This window comes from Wyeomyia smithii, chromosome 3 (genome assembly GCF_029784165.1).
Source record: "Wyeomyia smithii strain HCP4-BCI-WySm-NY-G18 chromosome 3, ASM2978416v1, whole genome shotgun sequence".
Taxonomy (NCBI): domain Eukaryota; kingdom Metazoa; phylum Arthropoda; class Insecta; order Diptera; family Culicidae; genus Wyeomyia; species Wyeomyia smithii.
The window spans coordinates 187,951,310-187,970,281 of record NC_073696.1 but is presented as its reverse complement, the minus strand read 5'-3'; the positions used below and the strand labels follow the sequence as shown (position 1 = coordinate 187,970,281).

General features: G+C 42.0%; 2 protein-coding genes across 2 annotated transcripts in view; one reads left to right on the top strand and one right to left on the bottom strand.

The window, feature by feature from the left end:
- The window catches only part of LOC129726848 (protein couch potato), a 460,447-nt gene extending 451,368 nt beyond the window's left edge, over window positions 1-9,079 (bottom strand). Inside the window, exon 1 of the mRNA XM_055684000.1 lies at window positions 8,451-9,079. The gene's annotated coding sequence lies outside the window, so the exon portion shown is untranslated. The remainder of the gene's footprint in view (window positions 1-8,450) is intronic.
- A 5,082-nt stretch (window positions 9,080-14,161) lies between these two features.
- Window positions 14,162-15,940, top strand: LOC129728923 (uncharacterized). The gene is made up of 2 exons (XM_055687399.1): window positions 14,162-14,675; window positions 14,741-15,940. The coding sequence occupies exons 1-2, from the start codon at window positions 14,427-14,429 to the stop codon at window positions 15,938-15,940; spliced, it is 1,449 nt and encodes a 482-aa protein (XP_055543374.1). The 5' UTR covers window positions 14,162-14,426.
- The last annotated feature ends 3,032 nt before the right edge of the window (window positions 15,941-18,972 follow it).

The window sequence follows — 18,972 nt, the reverse complement described above, 5'->3', positions numbered from 1 at the left end:
TTCTCCGAACAACACTTTCGTGTAAAATGCAACTAACAAAAGTTAAGTACAAAAAACTAACTTTTAAATAAGTTCCATGTAATGTACTTCATAACTTTGTACCGAAAGAAGATAGGATTTTTATTTGTTCAACAAAGTTTCATATTTTTGAATCTTATACAACTTTGCTGAATAAACTAATCTTCTATCTCTTAACACAAAAAAGTTAATTTTTTTATTTTTAGTATAGTAAACTTTTCATATTTTTTGACAATTTGCGATTATGCGGGTCTATTATACAAACAATTGCTCCGAAGACACTATTAAGCTAGGAAGAAGTTGAAAGGCGCTATGGAATTAATTTCCACTTTTTGCCTTATTGGACCACTGTGCAATGAGAGGATCTGCGTTAAGCACTAATTTTGTGCGAGTCGTCAGACTAAGGAGCTTCAGCTGGCTGAATAATTCGTAGAAAAGACTATTTACAGCTGCAATTCGGCGGTTTACTTAGCGGTTTACGTCTTTGTTGGTTGGTAAACGGCTGGGTAGTGCGTGCCAGCAGTACAACCGTACTAGTTGGCTTAAAATAGACCCCATTGTGGACCCAGCAACTCCTATGCTTGCCCTCCACGTGGTGGCGATTGGGATACGAGCAACCAACCGGTGCGAACCGGTAGTCGTATGCTGACAGGGAAGGGGGAGTTGTTCTCTTTCGAGAGTAGCTTGCCTGAGCTTGTGTTCCCCAGGTTAGAGACGGCTCAAACAGCGACTGATCCGGAGCGGACGGCTGAACCATGAAATGCGATGTCTCGCCTGCTACACTCAAGACAGCAGCCACGTCGCGAGACTAGGCATCGCAGCCGAACAATCCAGAGAATGATACGAATCGGAACAATCGGTATAGACCTAGGCAAACGAAAAAGGACAACGATTGGAAACTTGGCACTTGGACTCTCTTAAGACTCTGCTTGAACCGGCACGCGCGGGCAGCTACGGAAGGCAAAAGTGGAGGCAGCAGCCATACAAGAGATGCGTTGGCCTAAAACCGGAGAACATGAATTTCCGGCGGTTAATCCGATCGCGGGCACTTCTGGCGGCGGCGACAGAGCGAAACGGGGCGTCGGTTTCGTGCCACTCGGAAACCAAAGGAAGCGTGTCCTTAGGCGGAGGTCTATTAATGACCGTCTATGCGTATTGAGGATCAAGGGCAGATTCTTCGATTACAGCCTTATCGACGTGTACGCGCCGACAAACGATAAAACCGATGACGTAAAAGAGGAGTATGACCGTATGGAGAGTGCCCACAACACGATATAAAGATCGTCACAACCAGTGCTGAGAATATTCACTGTCATGATATTCAAAAGCAGCGAATTTCAGCCTTCTTTATATTGATAATCATAGTACCCATGCGAACGTTGATATTCATGATACCAAACAACCGATGAACACCGACAGGATAAAAGGTAACATTCGTGTTGATATTTTGATCGTCAAAAATGAAAATCATTTAAATAGTGAGAATCAAAATTAGCTTTTTCACAATTTATGCTGTACTGTGCGGTGAACAGTGTCTAAACAGACTTTCACTACTTGGATTGATAATCACCGAAGCTTCTCTGAATATCATTACGAGACCTTTGATATTCATTCCACTGTTCTGTCATTGAATATGATAAACGATATTCATGCATCGTCGCAATGAGCACAGGTGTATGAGTTGCATCAGAAAATAAATGTGATGACACTGAGAACAATTCAGTTCACTTACTCGTGAATAAACATCGATATTCTATGGCACTGGTCACAACGCACAAGTCGGACGAGAGGATTTCTTTCGTCCTGTTATTGGTAGGGAAAGCCTTCACTTTACTACCGACGACAACGGCTTGAGATTGGTGAACTTAGCCGCGGCCAGGTGAATGATCAGCTGTTTTACCCATTTTGCACGTCTGAGCTTTCGGAAGCATCTCCAGGCGGTTCCCGAATCGACCACATGCTGATCGACTGCTGGCACTTTGCAGACGGTTCTTTCGAGAGCCAAGCCGCGATTCGGATCATTATCTCGTGGTAGGCAAGATTCGCACCCGATTGTCCAACGGATTTAAATCGAGATCAGCGAGGAAGATACGTCTGGACATCCAGAGGTTATCAGCGGAAGGAGTTGCTGCAGAGTATACTCGAAAAGATGATAGACTGATCGGTGAACCAGCTGGAGTGGACCTGAACGAGAAGTGGAAGCACAGCCATGATGCAGAGCGAGAAGTGATGGGCATGACAACGAGAACCACGCGTAGGGGTGGTTCGATGCTGAGTGCCTAAAGGTGACGGAAGAGTAGAACCGGGCCTATGCCAACACGTTAGTAGCAGCTAATCGTGGCCACGCAAAGGCGGAGAATTGTTTCACCAGGCACGACACGAGGAAATTCTATAGAACGATTAACGGAGTCATGAACCGGACCGTGTCAGTACCTGCCTTGTGTAATGACAAAGAGGGGAACCTGATTACCGATAAATCGCTGGTGGCCAGACGTTGGAAGCAACATTTTGATGTGGTGTTGAACGCTGAGGAGAGTCGTCGAGGAGACCAGGATAGAAATTGGGGAGGACAGACAAGCGGTGGGCCCACCAACATTTTAAAGGTGAAGAATGCTTGCAAAAAGATGAAGACCCATAAAGTTGCTGGGAAGGACGGCTTACCGGTCGAACTTTTTAAAGTCGGGAGCGAATGGCTGTGTAGTGCAATTCACCAGATTATCCTAAGGTTCTGGTCTGAGGAACAACTACCTACGGACTGGTTGGAAGGACTCGTTTGCCCTATCTACATAACCCTCTTCAATTCCGCTTACAAAATTCTCTTCCGTATACAGTTCCAGTCGCTGCAGGAAGCCTTTGTTGAAGAATACCTATGCGGTTTTCGAGCGGGACAATCTACAACGGACCAGATTTACCTTGAGACAGATCCTCGACACGTTTCGAGAACACAACTTGCATACACATCATCTGTTCACTGACTTTAAGGCAGCGTACGATACAGTGAAACGCAAATTATGCTTGAACATGGTTTTCCAACGAAACTAATCAAACTGTTACGTGCGACGCTTGACGGTTTTGCAACATGCGTCAGTACAGCGAGCGAATTTTCGGACGCGTTTGTGACGTTAGATGGTCTGAAGCAAGCTGACGGGCTCTCGAACTTCCTGTTCAACATAGCTTTAGAAGGTGCAATACGAAGGGCAGGAGTGCAGAGGGGCGGCATCATTATAACGCAATCCCACATGCTTCTAGTCCTCGCGAACGACATTAATATAGTTGGTGTTAACCGCAGAGCAGTTGAGGAGGCATCCACGTCTCTCAGAAGGGAAGCTGCGAGAATTGGACTCACCATAAACACTGCCAGAACGAAGTGCATGGTGGCTGGCAGAGAGCGTGGTAGTTCTGCTAGCGTTGGTGCTGCGGTGGAGATGAATGGGGATACTTTCGAAAGGGGATTGCGTAGCTAGCTTAGGTCCCGTAGCCTACAGATCCATACGAAATTTGCACTCTATAAGACTCTGATCCTCCCGGTGGCGCTCTACGGACATGTATCGTGGATGTGAAAGGAGGCCGATCGACGAGCGCTTGGAATCTTCGAGTGTTGAATCCTGCGATCAATACTCGGAGGCAAACTAGAAAATTGGGTGTGGCGCAGGTGCATGAATCACGAGCTGTACGAAGTACACAAACACGCTGATATTGTCAAATTGATGAAACACGGCAGGCTACAGCGGGCTGACCATGTAGCACGGGTGGCGGATGAGTGACTGGCAAAGATGATATTTAGCAAAGAACCGGAAAGAGCGCGACGACTTCGAGGCAGACGAGGCTGTCAGCAGCGAGTATAACGGGAGACTGAAGAGGAGCAGCCCAAGACCGAGTTTTATGGAGGCGTATTCTGGATTCGGCATAGGATCTCAACGATATGTCGCCATAAAAGTAAAGTAAGTAATACGCCATTGTCATATGTCACGAGAGGTACATGAATTTTTCAACCACTTCAACCACATCCTCATCTACCACCTCAGTACCAACACTATTAGCGCTTTCACTTTCTCTGACAGCTATGTATTTTATTTTGACAGAGTTGATGATAAGTCCCAACCGAGACGCTTCTCTCTTAAAGCTCATCCGCAAAAAAGCATGTAAGATGGTGGTTCTACGTGTGCTCTTCATACTGCGCCTTCCAAGGCTATGCTGAATAGGGATTCTAGTGGTTCCAACGTCACGAAAGCGACTGATGTCTCGCCGGCTATTCGCATGCATGCTGTTGATCCTTCCAGCGTCATTCGAATCAGCCCACCGCAATAACGTCGCATTATCTGCCATAGCTCATTTCGCTTGACGGAATCGTACGTTGCTTTGAAATCCATCAACAGATGGTGAGTCTCCCGGTTGTTTTCTCGGAACTTATATAAGATCTGTCGTAGGGTAAAACTTAGATACTGGCCTTACCAGTAGCTTTGCCGTTTTTCAGCTTTCGAATCGCCATTTTTATCCTCCGCCTGCAATGATGGTTCCACAGCCCGTCCGTCGCTATCAGTTCTCATACTGTTTTTTTGTCACTTTCCTCCATTCATTCTTCTGTTCTAAAGAGATTCCGCTTGTTGTTTCTCGCATAAATGTTATCTGTGCAGGCGAGCACTTGCTCAGGCGTTCCCAGATCTCTTCCTGTTTTCAGGCGTATCTATTTCTGGCCCAGATGGTCTCGAGGTACGATGCTGGCCTAACAAACCAGTCGTCGGAGGTTCGAGCCTCGACTCGGGAGAAACCGCTGGATGTTGTAACGCATCCTCCTCTCCAGTTCAGGTGTATGCCATGCTGAACGCCGCCTGAAAACTCGTATTGGTGTTCAGCATGACAAAGGCCTCAGAGTCAATGTTTGGTCCCCGAAAAGACCCAACATCCTTAAGGTACGAAAAGTGTCGAAAACGATCTGGGAGCAGGCGTCGCAATTTGGGTGCCTCCAGGTGTGCTTCCAAATATTTAAACTTGGAAAGTAGGTGCTATTGATGGCCATTCCGCTGGCAGCGGTAAAGTTTAACAGCCTTTCCGATATCGTTGGTCGACATAAGGGGACTTTGTTTACCAATGATTAATCGTAATAAATCCTCTCTCCCGACTCGCCATTAGTTCGCTCGAGCTTATTAGACAACTCTTCATTGACGTCATTGAGTTTACCGTTGGTCGGTGTGGTTTTACTGCAATCACCATCGTTAATTATAATCATTTGCGATTTAGTTTCACGACAATAAATCATTCTGTCAAACTCCATCTAATTTCATTATATCAATACCAAGTTGTTGGTATAACAAATATACACTAAAGTCGTGTTTTTACGCGGGGGATACATGCCGCGTAAAAAAAAACGCGTGAAAAACCGCGTAAATTCCGGAATCCGCGTAAAAAAACCTGCGTTAATTCTGCAATCCGAGTGAAGAGGAACCGAAATCCGCACAAAAAAATACTGCGTAAATTCCGGAATCCGCGTAAAAAAACGCGTAAATTCTGGAATCCGCGTAAAAAAAGCCGCGTAAAAAGAAACCCGCGTAAAAAATCGCGTAAAAAGCGACCTTACTGTATTGAATAATTGTGATCGTGCACTAATCGTCAAAAACGAAAAAAATACCCTGGAAAAAAGAAAGATTGTAATGTTTTCACCATTCCTATGAATCTTGGTGCTCCTAATAAGCTCGAAAGTGCTCCAAAAGGCCGCAAAGTAATTGCTCGCTTAATTCGTTGTTTATCCGTTTACTTACGAGGCAACTTCATTGAAGTCTTTGAAGACTTGACGCACTTTCGAAACAGCTAGGGCCACCAAAACTCCAATTCAGTCTGAGCTCTAGGGCAAGATTTTTTCACTTGCAAGATTTATTCGATTGCTCAGACATTTAGTCGCTTGCACAGCAGTGTGTGTGTAGTGTAGGGTGAGCAATAGAATAAGCGGCAATGGAATATGATACGGTTATAGATCTTGGAAAAGTATCACCGTCCCAGTAGTTTAATTGGATAAAACACCATGCTGGAGACAAGGAAATTGCGGGTTCGAATCCCGTCTGAATGCGGTATATTTCTCCAAGTCTGTATCATATTTTTCAGTTCGCCTGTTTTTCGCTTTGCTAACTGCATACACTGTCTCAATAAGCTTTAACTTCAACAGAACTTTACCAAAATAATAATTCGGATACGGTTATAATCATGATGGAACACTACTAGCTTGAATAATTCAAGTTGTTATCATTTGTACAGTCGAAGAGATCCCAGAAACTAAATTTAGTGTAGAAAGATAGTCATCATATCATAAACAATCATGTTGAAATGCATAAACAATCAACAATACTGTATCTAAAATGCAATTACGAGTAACATAACATCTTTACATAAAAAATCGACTTCTACATCATTGAACTGATCAACATCGGAAAAACTACAATCATTTTTTTTCCTAACCACATCGTTAGTGTTATCAGTTCGATGAACGAAGAGATGGGCATAAAGAGCGATGAACGAAAACGAGCCGGAACGTATGCATCTATACGAAATCAAAAGGCTAAGTTTAGTGTTGAAATTGCTGTTTCAAAATCGTTCAATCGAAGCATAAACCTTAGAGCCTTTCAACACCCTTCGTAGGCGGCATATCCAGAGAGTTTTCGCCAAGAGTAGGTAACGGTCGACTATCGAATGGTTAACAACGTCAATGGTCCTATTTTCTACATTTGCGATATAACGTAGGTTCAATTGTCTAATGGAAAATGAAGAATCCAGTTAAATAATGTTATAATGATCCAATATCAAACGAAAGATTGGTCATATAAAAAACTACCAGAAACAAACTAGCTAAGTTCACCTTTCCTATAAATGCTTTTACCCAGTTCGAACACACGAGCCAATGTTTGTAACCAACCGTGAATTATGTTGCCATGGAAGCGAAATTATAGAGTCGATTATCGATATGTTGAAGCGGAAAAAAGTGTGTACCTACCTATACAAGCAGAAACCTTTAGTAATTTGGTACTGTTTAATGGAGCATAGCAATAATATGTCGACATGGAAGCGAGGGTATAGGAACTTTGAACCATCAATCGATAAAAGGCGCATTTTGAAAATAGATTCAATATTAGTTGAACGACCGACTGGCTATAACACCCCCCAATAATCCGTAACATTCGTATAAGGTATTACTCTGCTCCAAGCTTTCGCCTCCGTACATTTCCCCCCAGAGAGAACTGAAGGAGAAATAAAACCATTTATGCTTCGTTCTAATGTACGAATCGATAAAATTCAATTAATATAAATTGACGGCACCAGAATGCCTTACACTCCGCTAGCGAAAAAGGCAACCGCGATTGAAACCTTGTGGGAAGTGGGGCGATAAATTGACATTATCAATAATTTAATTGAATTAAATTCGATAATTTCGAATCGAGATTGAATGAAGTAAGTTATTCGGAGCATTTTTATTCTTGCTAAAAACAGCGGTGGCTGCTGCGAATGGAAAGCATATTTCTAATTCAGTATACAAAAAACGGATGTTCTTGCTATGAAATCAATACCTGGTTGAGAAAACAACTATCGACTGTTAGTAGGTGTTATTAAAATACAAGCATTGACGAATTGAGCTTAATTATTAGAATATTATTTATATTATTTAAGCTGCTGATCGATGATATCACCTTTGTAACAAAATGTTAAGCAGAGTTTTTTTTTAAATATAGAGGTGATGATGTGAGGAGTGGATAAAATGTGTTGTAATTGAGCTGTATTAGAATATTTAGTTTTAACTATACATTTGAAACACAACATTAACTATTTAAACATGACATAAAACAAAGAATCACTGGTGTAATTTTTTAAAACCGTGTAACCTTTTGAATAATTTCGACAAACGGTATTCGCTTATCCAAAATAACCGTGAAGGCGAATCGATAGATTTTCTCTTTGCTTGTCTTTGTATAAACATAGACTCTGGTGTTAAAGACGTCGTTTAGAAAATCAGTGCGTTATTAAAAGCAATAATTTAAATCGAAACTGCGAATAACGATGCCTCAGAATACAGCAATTTATTTTTAATAGTAATTGACCTCTGATTAGGTGAGTTTTAAAGCAGGCGAGATATATTTTTGAAGGAAGGAACTTTTAGTCTGCTCATCCACGCTCAATGCTTCCTTCCGATATCAAATCAATGAGATTTGCCATTTCTGTCTCACGCCCACGTGTGTTTAAAGGTCATGATCGATACTTCATGCTTATCTTAGACAAATACGACACATCGGTTTCTACCCTCAGATGTAAATTTCCATTACTTAAAGCTGACACTATAAAAGCTCATGATTTTCATCAACAAATTTATCATATTATAGAATAATGAACAATAAACCAAGTAGCTAAGTAACATAATATAGCATTTATAAAAAATAATCCAATCTTTTACTTACTTTTGCAACGACGCTCTACTGGAAATGTTCTAGTGCTCGGAATAATCACTCTTCACATTATTTCAATCAAATTTTTTCCCCACGAGCGCTGCTTCTTACATAAACATAAACTCAAACCTTCCAGTTTCCTTTTTGCATTTTCCGTAGAACTTAGCGTGTCCAACACAAACCAGCCGGATGCCGATAGTGACACATATACATCGATATTTAACCACAATTACATGAAGTGCTATGATAAGTCTTGTAACTACAAATGCGTAATTGCGAAGTCCTCAGTAATCTCCACCTGCACTAGTTGGCAATTTTTAATATAATCATATATTAGTTATTAGAAAAATTCAGGTTCCTGTACATATAGCGTCAACACATATCTCTGTATGCAACTTTCAAGATAACAATTGCCATTTTACTGTTTACACAAATTCTCGCTAACACTATTTTTAAACCACAATGCTTATTCTAATGATATGTATCAATTTCACGGTTTTACTTCACAAGTAATACGATTTGAGTTCTATAATAATGATATGTATCGTTTCGAGAAATTGCAAAAATTTCCCAACTAACTGCCAGAGCCCGCTGTCCTGTATACAGTTTTCTACGATTTGGCTGCGACGGGAGCAGGAGAATTGGGTGATAAAATGGATGAAAGATTGCGCGCAGGCTCCGTAAGTATCGGAACGTCACTTTCAACACTGTCGTCCAGGATGTATGACAGGATGTAGGCATTGTGCTTGCTATGAAATCTACCCCCCGGACAGTTGATAAGAGGGAAGCGGTGTATCAGTTTGTGAATGAATTTGAAAATAATTCCCAATCTAAATTGGGTTAATCATCCCCGCCATGACATTTTTCATACAAATTGGTTTAAAACTTATAAGCTTAAAATTTTATTCAAACACAGTTTTTCTATCCATCAACAAAACGGTTACAAAATATGTATTTTTCTGGAACTCCAAAATTTTGATCGTAGAGCAATGTTTTAGCCTTAATTATACAGGGATAAGTCCTTCAGAAACTCGCTGCGGATGTGTTCATCCGTAATTTTTTCCATAAACTTGAGAAGTGTTGATGTCAGGCTTATCGATCTGATTGCTTTGGGCAATATTTCGTCTTTTTTGCCCGGCCTTGGTGTAAACACCACCTTAACACTTCCGCCAGCTGTCCAGGATATGTCCTAGTAAAAGACTAGCTCGAATAAGGCTGATGGGTTCAGACATGATGACTCCGTCCAATTTTTGCAGGAAGATTGGTAGAATGCCATCGGCTCCTGGTGACTTCATAGGCTCAAAAGAGCTTAGTTCTCACTTAATAGAAGTCTTAGTGAACTGTCGACGAGCGGGCCTCGCGGAATCACGTGACGTAGTGCGTTTGAATCCGAGATCGTGTAGCTCTTCGCCGTTCACTCGGAGTTCACTGTAGAGCCAGGAAAGTGGATATTCATAAGAATCTCAAGCGATTCCTTGGTGGTGACAGTCAGACTACCATCTCCTTTTTTAATTGCCCAAGACCATTCGTATGATCTTTGGACATCACTTTTCGCAGTCGCATGTTTTCACATAATCGAGCTCAGCATTTTATTTTGTGAGGGATGTTCTAACGGGTCTCTTATTCTACAACAAATATGCTCAGAGAGTAATAAGAGTATGTATTCATATTATGAATGCCTTCTTTCCCCTTTATGCCAGTATTTTTTTTTTTGCTTACGCATGAGCAGTTCTGTTCAAAAAAGCATCGAAACAAAGAGCAATCCGCTAGCGCAGTGTACACTTCGCTATGAACTGCAGAACAATTTTGATAAAAAGTTCACGGTAAACCATTTTAAAAGCGAAAATCTTCCGGTTTCGACTGTGCAGGAAATTATATCCTGCAAAACTCATCAATGATCCGCCAGGACGGTAGTGAAAGTCCGGCCAGGACAGAAAAGGACTTTTGCCCCTTTGTCTAAATCATGGTTTAAGCCTAATTGCTTGGCTATTAATCAAAACCAGAACGAATGTTTGAAAAAAAATATGATTCAATTTATTCCAAATCACCATACGCATGAAAATATGTGTTTTGGCCATCACATTACGTAAAAAAACACAAACGTTCCTGAACAACTACTCGACTCCATTTGTATCCGGAATACGCAACCCAACGAACCTACCTCAGAGTCGTCCAATTGAAGATTTGTCTGGCAGCAGCAGAATAAAATTCTCATTTTTAGTAGTAGGCTTCCCAATTGAACGAGATTTTAGCTTTGTTGAACGAGCGTCTGGCTTCCTGATGAAAGTTGCTGAAATTTTCGTTCCACCAGGGCACATCACGACAGACTGTCCGGTTTTGTTTGAAGGAAAAGCTTTCATGATCCTGTACTGTAGAACCAGAGCCGGATTTAGACGGCAAATTTGTTTGTGAGGCCCTCTTTTCTTAAAACATTCAGAGGTAACGTTCTGGGAGAGGTGACGAGCAAAAAAAAAAAAAAATAGGTCGCCCTGGACTAGGGGGGGCCCTTGAATCGGGAGGCCCGGGGCATTTGCCCCCTTTGCCCCCCCCTCAAATCCGGGCCTGTGTAGAACACTTCCTGCCATGTCTAGTTCAACTGGAGCTTGAATATTTTTGTGACAAGATGTTCTCGAGTTGAAAAACATTGTTCCTCAGAAGAGATCCAGTTGGTTTTTTCTGAATTTCTGAAGCAGTGTTCCGACGTCATGTTCGTGAAGTTTTCGACGTCAAACCTGATGTGTCTATGGTCTGATGAACTTGGGTCATCAGATATATGCCACCGCTTACCACAGAGCACGGGTGGTCCCCGAGGCTCTGTGGTTAGCGATGTCGGTCGGCTAGCTTTCCCACAAGGTTGTGATGTCGGGTTCGATTCCCGATTAGGTCGAGGATCTTTTCGTGCTGAAAATTTTCTCGACTCAGCACTTGGGGACGGTGTATCGTTGTACTTATCCTACAGCATCAAAGCGCTACATATAGTGAGATCTAAACTGTGGTATTCAGAAACAGACCAACCATACTTAGTTGCACTATGGTTAAAGAATGTGTGTGAAACCAGACTATACACGGGAAGACTCTACCGACTGATTGAGTAGAGATCGAAGCGGATTGGAAGTGTAACGTTGAGAGAATAAAAGTGCGTGATATCAAGTCGTAAAGTTTCAGCGTTTTATAACTGACTAATTCGAATACCAGGTGACCACATTGGCGACGAGGATAAAAATGTAAGTTTTCGTATGAAATAGTAAACCCCAATGGAGAAAACATGGGAATTTATTTTAAAATTAACAAGCATCATTCATCGGAAGAAATTTGACTTTGGTGCTAAGCCACCTGAAAACGCTTGATTGGTGATGAAACGAGTCGGAGCTCACTAATACTAAGTTAATGCATTGTGCAGAGTTGAAAATAAGACGTCAATATAAAATCAAAAAAAAAAGAAAACAAAAAAAAACAAATGGGGCTACGGGAAACGGAGGTGTCTGCCGTGAAAAAAAAACATCGTTTTCGGTCGTTACTGGTTTCAATTGTGAGATACTAATAAGTAACTAACCTCGCTGAATTCTCATCACTCTGCATCAAGGCAATGGAGGACGGAAATCAAATTGATACAATCTACACAGATCTTAAGGCTGCCTTCGATCGTGTTGACCATCAATTGTTGCTAACTAAAATTGAGCGTTGAGGTGCCTCTCCGCACTTTGTTAAATGGTTGGGATCCTACTTGATCAACCGTAAGCTGAACATCAAACTTGGATCGACTTTCTCTTACAGCTTCACAAACAGCTCCGGAGTGCCTCAGGGAAGCAACTTGGGGCCTTGACTGTACTCGATTTTCTTCAACGATGTCTTGCTATACCTACCTCCTGGCTGTAAGCCAGCGTATGCTGATGATCTTAAAATCTTCGTCATTGTCGAATCAGTAGAAGATTGCATTGAACTACAGCGACTGATTAAAATGTTCGAGAAATGGTGCATGTGGAACCAGCTTATCATCAGCGTACAGAAATGCTGTGTCATATCCTTCACGAGAAAGAAATCTGCCATTGAGTGGGCTTACGAAATCAACGGACGCTTGGTCGTCAGAGTTGGTGTTGTGCGAGACCTTGGAGTTTTATTGGACTCACAGCTTTCGTTCAGAGATCATTACTCGAATATTATTGCTAAAGCAAACAGAAACTTAGGATTCATCATTAGAGCTGCCAAAAATTTCCGTGACCCCTACTGCCTGCGATCACTGTTCTACGCCCTTGTTCGCTCAGTACTGGAACCAGCTTCAATCATTTGGAGCCCCTACATAAACTGTTGGGCCACTAGAATCGAAGCTATACAGTCGCGATTCTTAAAATTTGCACTAAGGTTGCTTCCTTGGAGTAACCCAACGAACTTACCACCCTACGAGGATCGATGCCGTCTCCTTAACATGGAAACTCTGCAGTGTCGGCGGCATTCAGCTAGAGCACTGTTTGCTGCCAAGTTGTTGCTTGGTAATATTGACTCTCCCAACCTTCGGGAGCAAATCAACCTGAATGTGCCGGTAGTATCTTTAAGATCTAGTTACTGTTTAAGACTTAACTTCAGACGAACTAACTACGGGAAAAACGAACCTGTTTTAGCGATTTGTAAAGAATTTAACGAAGTGTACCATCTATTCGATTTTTGTCAATCCTGTGAAATTTTTAAAAACCGTCTGAAACTATTCAACTTGGCCGCTTAAGTGTATTTGTAATAGTTAATAGTTTAAGTTTTATTCATGTAGACAAATGTAGTCAGATGAATTAATAAACCAATAATAATAATAATAATAATAATAATAATAATAATAATAATAATAATAAAAAAATAATAATGATAAGTGATGGTCTATATCATTTTGAGGAAGTGCCCCAGCGAGGAGAAAATGTTGTGCAAAATGAGTGCTTAATAATGAAAAGGAAATTTACTTATTTTAGTAGTTTCGAAATAAATGAAATGTGGTAGTTTTCGGGACGGATGTTCTAGATGTATCGATGATCAACAATTGAGGTGAGTAGGGGAGTAAACAAAAAAAATAAACGAAATAGTGACACAAATAAAGGCCTGAATAAAGGTAAATGAGTTATAATTTCATGCGGGTTCTGACGGGTTCGATTTGTTTTGATTTTGATGCTAACCATTATCCTGTAAAAAATAAACTGTGATCCCAGACGTTCATTAATGAACAATTTTCGATATGTAAAGTCGTGTATAACATGCTTTTTGCAAACCACAAGTGTTAAAATAGTATCACTTAAAATTGAAAGTTAGTATTGCCATATATTCGAAGGCGGGTTCGCCATACGATCGGAAACTAATTTGCCATAAGCTATAAAGTTAGAAGGCGGGTTCGCCACAACATAAAAGTGGATTTTCGATATATTAAAAGGCGGGTTCGCACCAATTGAAAAGGCAACATAACCAAATTAGAATGTGGGTTTACTATACGAATCAAGATGACTTGCCATAAAGAAGAAATGGAATTGGCACAATTTGGTAAGGCGGGTTCGCCACAATCAGAAAGGCGGGTTCGCCACAATCAGAAAGGCGGGTTCGCCGCAATCAGGAAGGCGGGTTCGCCACGATCAGAAAGGCGGGTTCGCCACAAACAGAAAGGCGGGTTCGCCACAATCAGAAAGGCAGTTTCGTCATATGTTAGATGGCGGGTTCGCCATAACAATAAAGGTTACTCGCCATAAACGAGGAGGCGAAACTGGCAAAACTTGAGCAGGCGGGTTCGCCACAATCAAGAACGCGGATTCGCCACAAAAAAGGCAGGGTTGCCATAATTCAAAAGTTTATGTAAGGTTATTTTGAGTGGGTGAAACTTGTTTATTGGTAGCATTATCGTCACCTTCACAAAATATAACAAACGATACATGGAATAAAAATAAATAAACACAACAAATTAACAAATAGATTCTTCCAGAAAGATGAATGATGCTTGATTAGTGAAAAAAAAAAATTAATTACATGAAACAAATTTATAAAAAGAAATGTGCATATTCAAACAGGGCTGGGATGGAATATCGCATCAAATCGTTCATAACTACGATTGAGTCGTCCCATTTGCCCGTTGCATGGGCGAAATGGAAGCGAGATCTAGAGGCTTATTTCGACGCCGGAAACATTGAGTCACAGGCTGACAAGAGATCTAAACTTTTGTATTTGGGAGGATCCGATCTGCGGGAAATTTACGATAATCTACCAGAAACGGAGAAGGTATGGTTTCATCTTGTTATAGATAGTATTGTATAGTTGTTTTGAGATTGTTATCCATTTTCAAGGTTTCATATGTCCTAAATGATCCCCCATGCTACGACGCCGCTATTGCTAAGCTTGATGCACATTTTGAGCCGTTTCTTCGCCGTATATACGAGCGTCACCAATTCAAACAAATTTCTCGAAAATCGCCTGAGCGTTTTTCCGATTTTGTTCTACGGCTAAGAACCCAAATTAAACGTTGCGAGTATGAAAAAGCAGATGAAATGATCTTGGATCAAATTGTTGAAAAGTGTGCGTCCAATAAACTACGTGAGAAAATGTTGAAGAAAGACATGCGCCTTGAGGAAGTTGAAGCTCTCGGCACAAGTCTAGAGGAGAGTAAAAAGAAGCTTAAAGATTTTAGTGTTACGACAACCGTTGAAAAGATTAACAAAATATGGAAACAACCTGTGAAGCAAGATCGTGGATGGAACCAAACACCACAACGGATTTTTCGAAGTAGCTCTGCGAGAGGACGGCCAAACTCTGTATATACCAGAAGACCAGGCACAGGACGATCTGAACCAGTATGTTTCTCGTGTGGAAGACGTGGACATACGATGGGAGCAGAATTTTGCCTGGCCAAGCACGCAGCTTGTTTGCAGTGTAAAAACATTGGACATTTTGCAAGACAGTGCCGTAAGCGCCCTAATCAGGACCGCCAATCAACAGTCGCACCGAAGCGTATCCGAACTGTGCAAGGAGAATCAGTACAAGAGACAACAAACGAAGAAAACCAAAATGAAGGATATATTTTCTACGCCATGGGAAATAATACATTTAGATTCACTGTGGGTGGGGTGAACATACCCATGGTAATAGATTCCGGAGCCGCAGCGAATGTCATAAGTCAATCAGCATGGGAGGAGATGAAGAGAAAAGGTGTTGCTGTTCAGGATATGACTACTATAGTAGATAAAACACTTATTGGTTATGGCACGAATACGCCAATGAAGATCACAGGAAGCTTCACAGTTACGGTACAAGTAGGAGGCCAACAAACCGATGCAAAATTTTATGTAGCTAAAAGTGGCCAGCAGTGCTTGTTAGGAGATGATACTGCTAAAGCACTTCACGTCCTTAAAGTTGGGTTCGGAATAGGGCGCGTGGAAGAATCATCGATGGAGTTTCCTAAAATCAAGGGAGTAACCATTGAAATACCCATTGATCACAGTATTCAACCTGTGCATCAAGCCTACAGAAGAGTACCTTATGCGCTCTAGGATAAGGTCGAAGAAAAACTGAACATGCTTCTAACTCAAGGTATCATAGAGCAGGTTCATGAGCCATCTCCGTGGGTTTCTCCGATGGTCCCCGTTCTCAAGGACTCCGGTGACATACGACTGTGCATTGACATGCGTAGGGCTAATGGAGCAGTTCTACGAGAAACGCATCCATTACCATTGGTGGACGAGATCTTGGGATCGGTTGATGGCGCGACTACGTTCTCCAAGATCGATATCAAAGATGCCTATCATCAACTCGAAACTTCTAAAGAATCAAGACCGATAACAACGTTCATAACGAAAACTGGCCTTTAAAGGTAGATTCTCCTAAGTTCTATAATGTTCTAATAAGTTAGGGTACGCATTTTGATTATTAAACTGCTGAGTGATTTTTTTTAAATTATCAGGATGATATCCAATAAATTCCTTCTTTTAGTATCGTAATGTAACTTTATCCTTTTTGCTCATAGATACAAACGACTTATGTTTGGAATAAGCTGCGCACCCGAAATATTTCAGAAAACTATGGAAACTATTCTAGGGGGATTAGAAGGTATAATTGTCTATCTTGACGATGTAGTAGTGTATGGTTCAACTAAAGAGGAGTACGACAAACGACTACAGGGATTACAAAATCGGTTTAAAGAATATGGCGTGTTGCTCAATCATCAAAAATGTGTATATGGGGTTCCTGAGCTCGAGTTCCTTGGTCATGTGTTGAACGAGAACGGAGATAAGCCCACAGAAGATCGGAAGGCATCTATCAAAGGGAAGGTTTGGGTGCAGTACTTCTACAGGAAAATAATGAAGGCACGTCCAAGATTATTGCCTTTGGTAGCAAAGCTCTCACTGATCTTGAAAGAAAATACTTTCAAACGGAACGGGAAGCTCTGGCGATCGTATGGGCTGTGGAAAAATTTAAGCTCTATTTACTAGGAACGAAATTCTCACTTATCACCGATTGTAAGGCACTGAGGTTTCTATTCAACCCGAGATCCCGCCCCTGTCCACGAATAGAACGTTGAGTATTAAGGTTGCAGGCCTATAATTACGATATCATCCATGAGCCAGGTGCTAGTAATTTAGCCGATACTCTTTCACGGTTGTCAGTGTCCTCCCCCTTTGCTGTGGCAGACGCAATTGTTTTGAAGGATTTCGTCGACGCAACTAAAGAAGAAAAAAACACTTCAAGAAGTGAACCAAGCATTGACTACAGATCTGTGGCCAGAAACAGCCAAAGCATATAAATGTTTCAAGTCAGAGCTACTTACATCAGACGGCGTTGTTATGCGCGAAGACAGGCTGGTGATTCCAGAAAAACTTCATTTCCACATCATGGCATGCACTCACGAGGGTCATCCAGGCGTGACAGTCATGAAACGCAGGCTTAGACAAAAAGTCATAGCTGCAACCTTTGTACCCTTGTTTCAACAACCACTCCTCCAGAACCGATGCAAAGGACGAAGATGCCAACGAAAGCGTGGTCCGAAATTGCTGTTGACTTTTTAGGACCCCTTCCCACCGGACATAATTTTCTGGTACTGATAGACTATTTTAGCCGTTTTGTAGAGGTAGTAGTCATGAAACAAATTACGGCAGATCTTACAGTAAAAGCACTTTTCGAAACTTTTTCCCGATTTGGTGTTCCAGAAGCTCTACGTTCAGATCATGGTCCACAATTCATCAGCGATTCCTTGAGGCAATTTTGTAAGGAGTTTGGCATTGAGCAACAAAAGACCACTCCATACTGGCCACAAGCGAATGGAGAAGTGGAACGCATGAATAACACTATTTGAAGCGTTTGCGAATAAGCTAAGAAACAAGCCCAGGGGACTGGAAATGGGACCTAAGAAATTTTCTACTTATGTATCACATTGCCCACATTTTTGTTCAACAGAATCACAGTTCTAGGATTTGACTCTTGGAAAAAGATCAACTTAACGTTTGCGTTAGTTAAGCCAAGTATTCTGGTGTCGTGGACCCATGGTTCCTGGATCAGCGCTACGTTTAACTGATCCATGGTGAACTCCCGGCAAAAATTACTAGAAGCGCCCTCTACGAGGTGGAGATTCACCTGAGCGCAGCGCAGGCTGCTCACATCGGGGCCTACGCCCTTTATTGGATCTGTTTAAGATTTGATTGGCGAACGATTGTTATCAGCGGTGAAGCTAGATAAGGCTGTCTCCGTTTGCGTTAGTTAAGCCAAGAATTCTGGTGTCGTGGACCCATGGTTCCTGGATCAGCGCTACGTATAACTGATCCATGGTGAACTCCTGGCAAAAAATACTAGAAGCGCCCTCTACGAGGTGGAGATTCACCTGAGCGCAGCGCAGGCTGCTCACATCGGGCCTACGTCCTTTATTGGATCTGTTTAAGATTTGATTGGCGAACGATTGCCATCAGCGGTGAAGCTAGATAAGGCTGTCTCCAACAACAGACTGCCGTTTTAGCAGACGGCAGGTGAGGCGGCGGAATGCGGCTCTGAGGGTTGCGACTGATTAAAGGCTCACGCTTACTCCTTTTACGATTTTTCGAAGGCACCATCTTCGCTATCGCTGGATTGCATCGAACAGGTAGTAGCATTTGCACCAGGGCCTTTCGCACCTGTTATAGATGACTTTCTACCAACCTGCCACATGCATGCTTTGCCGTACTTGTAGTTCAGAAGGAAGCTGTGAGGTTAACACACTGTTGGTCCAGCTCCACCATCAGTTCGACAGTCTGTCTGTGATTTTGAAGTAGAGAGAATTCTTCTTTTGTGGAGTCTACACTGTCCTGGAAGTACCCTATGCATTTTGGGGCTTTCGGCACGTGCTTCGTGTGAAAGACACGAAGGTGTGCTCCCTCCCATGGTTTGAAAGAAGACGTGGTCTCCAGTCATCTGATTGTGTCGTTGTCGGTACATTCAAGTTGTAGGATGCCGTTTTTTAGACAGCAAATCTCAAACTTGAGTCTGATGGAAGGTGATTCCTGGTCCACAGTGCTGTCCAGAATGGTGTCGCGAACAGTTTAAAACTATTCAGGGGTAA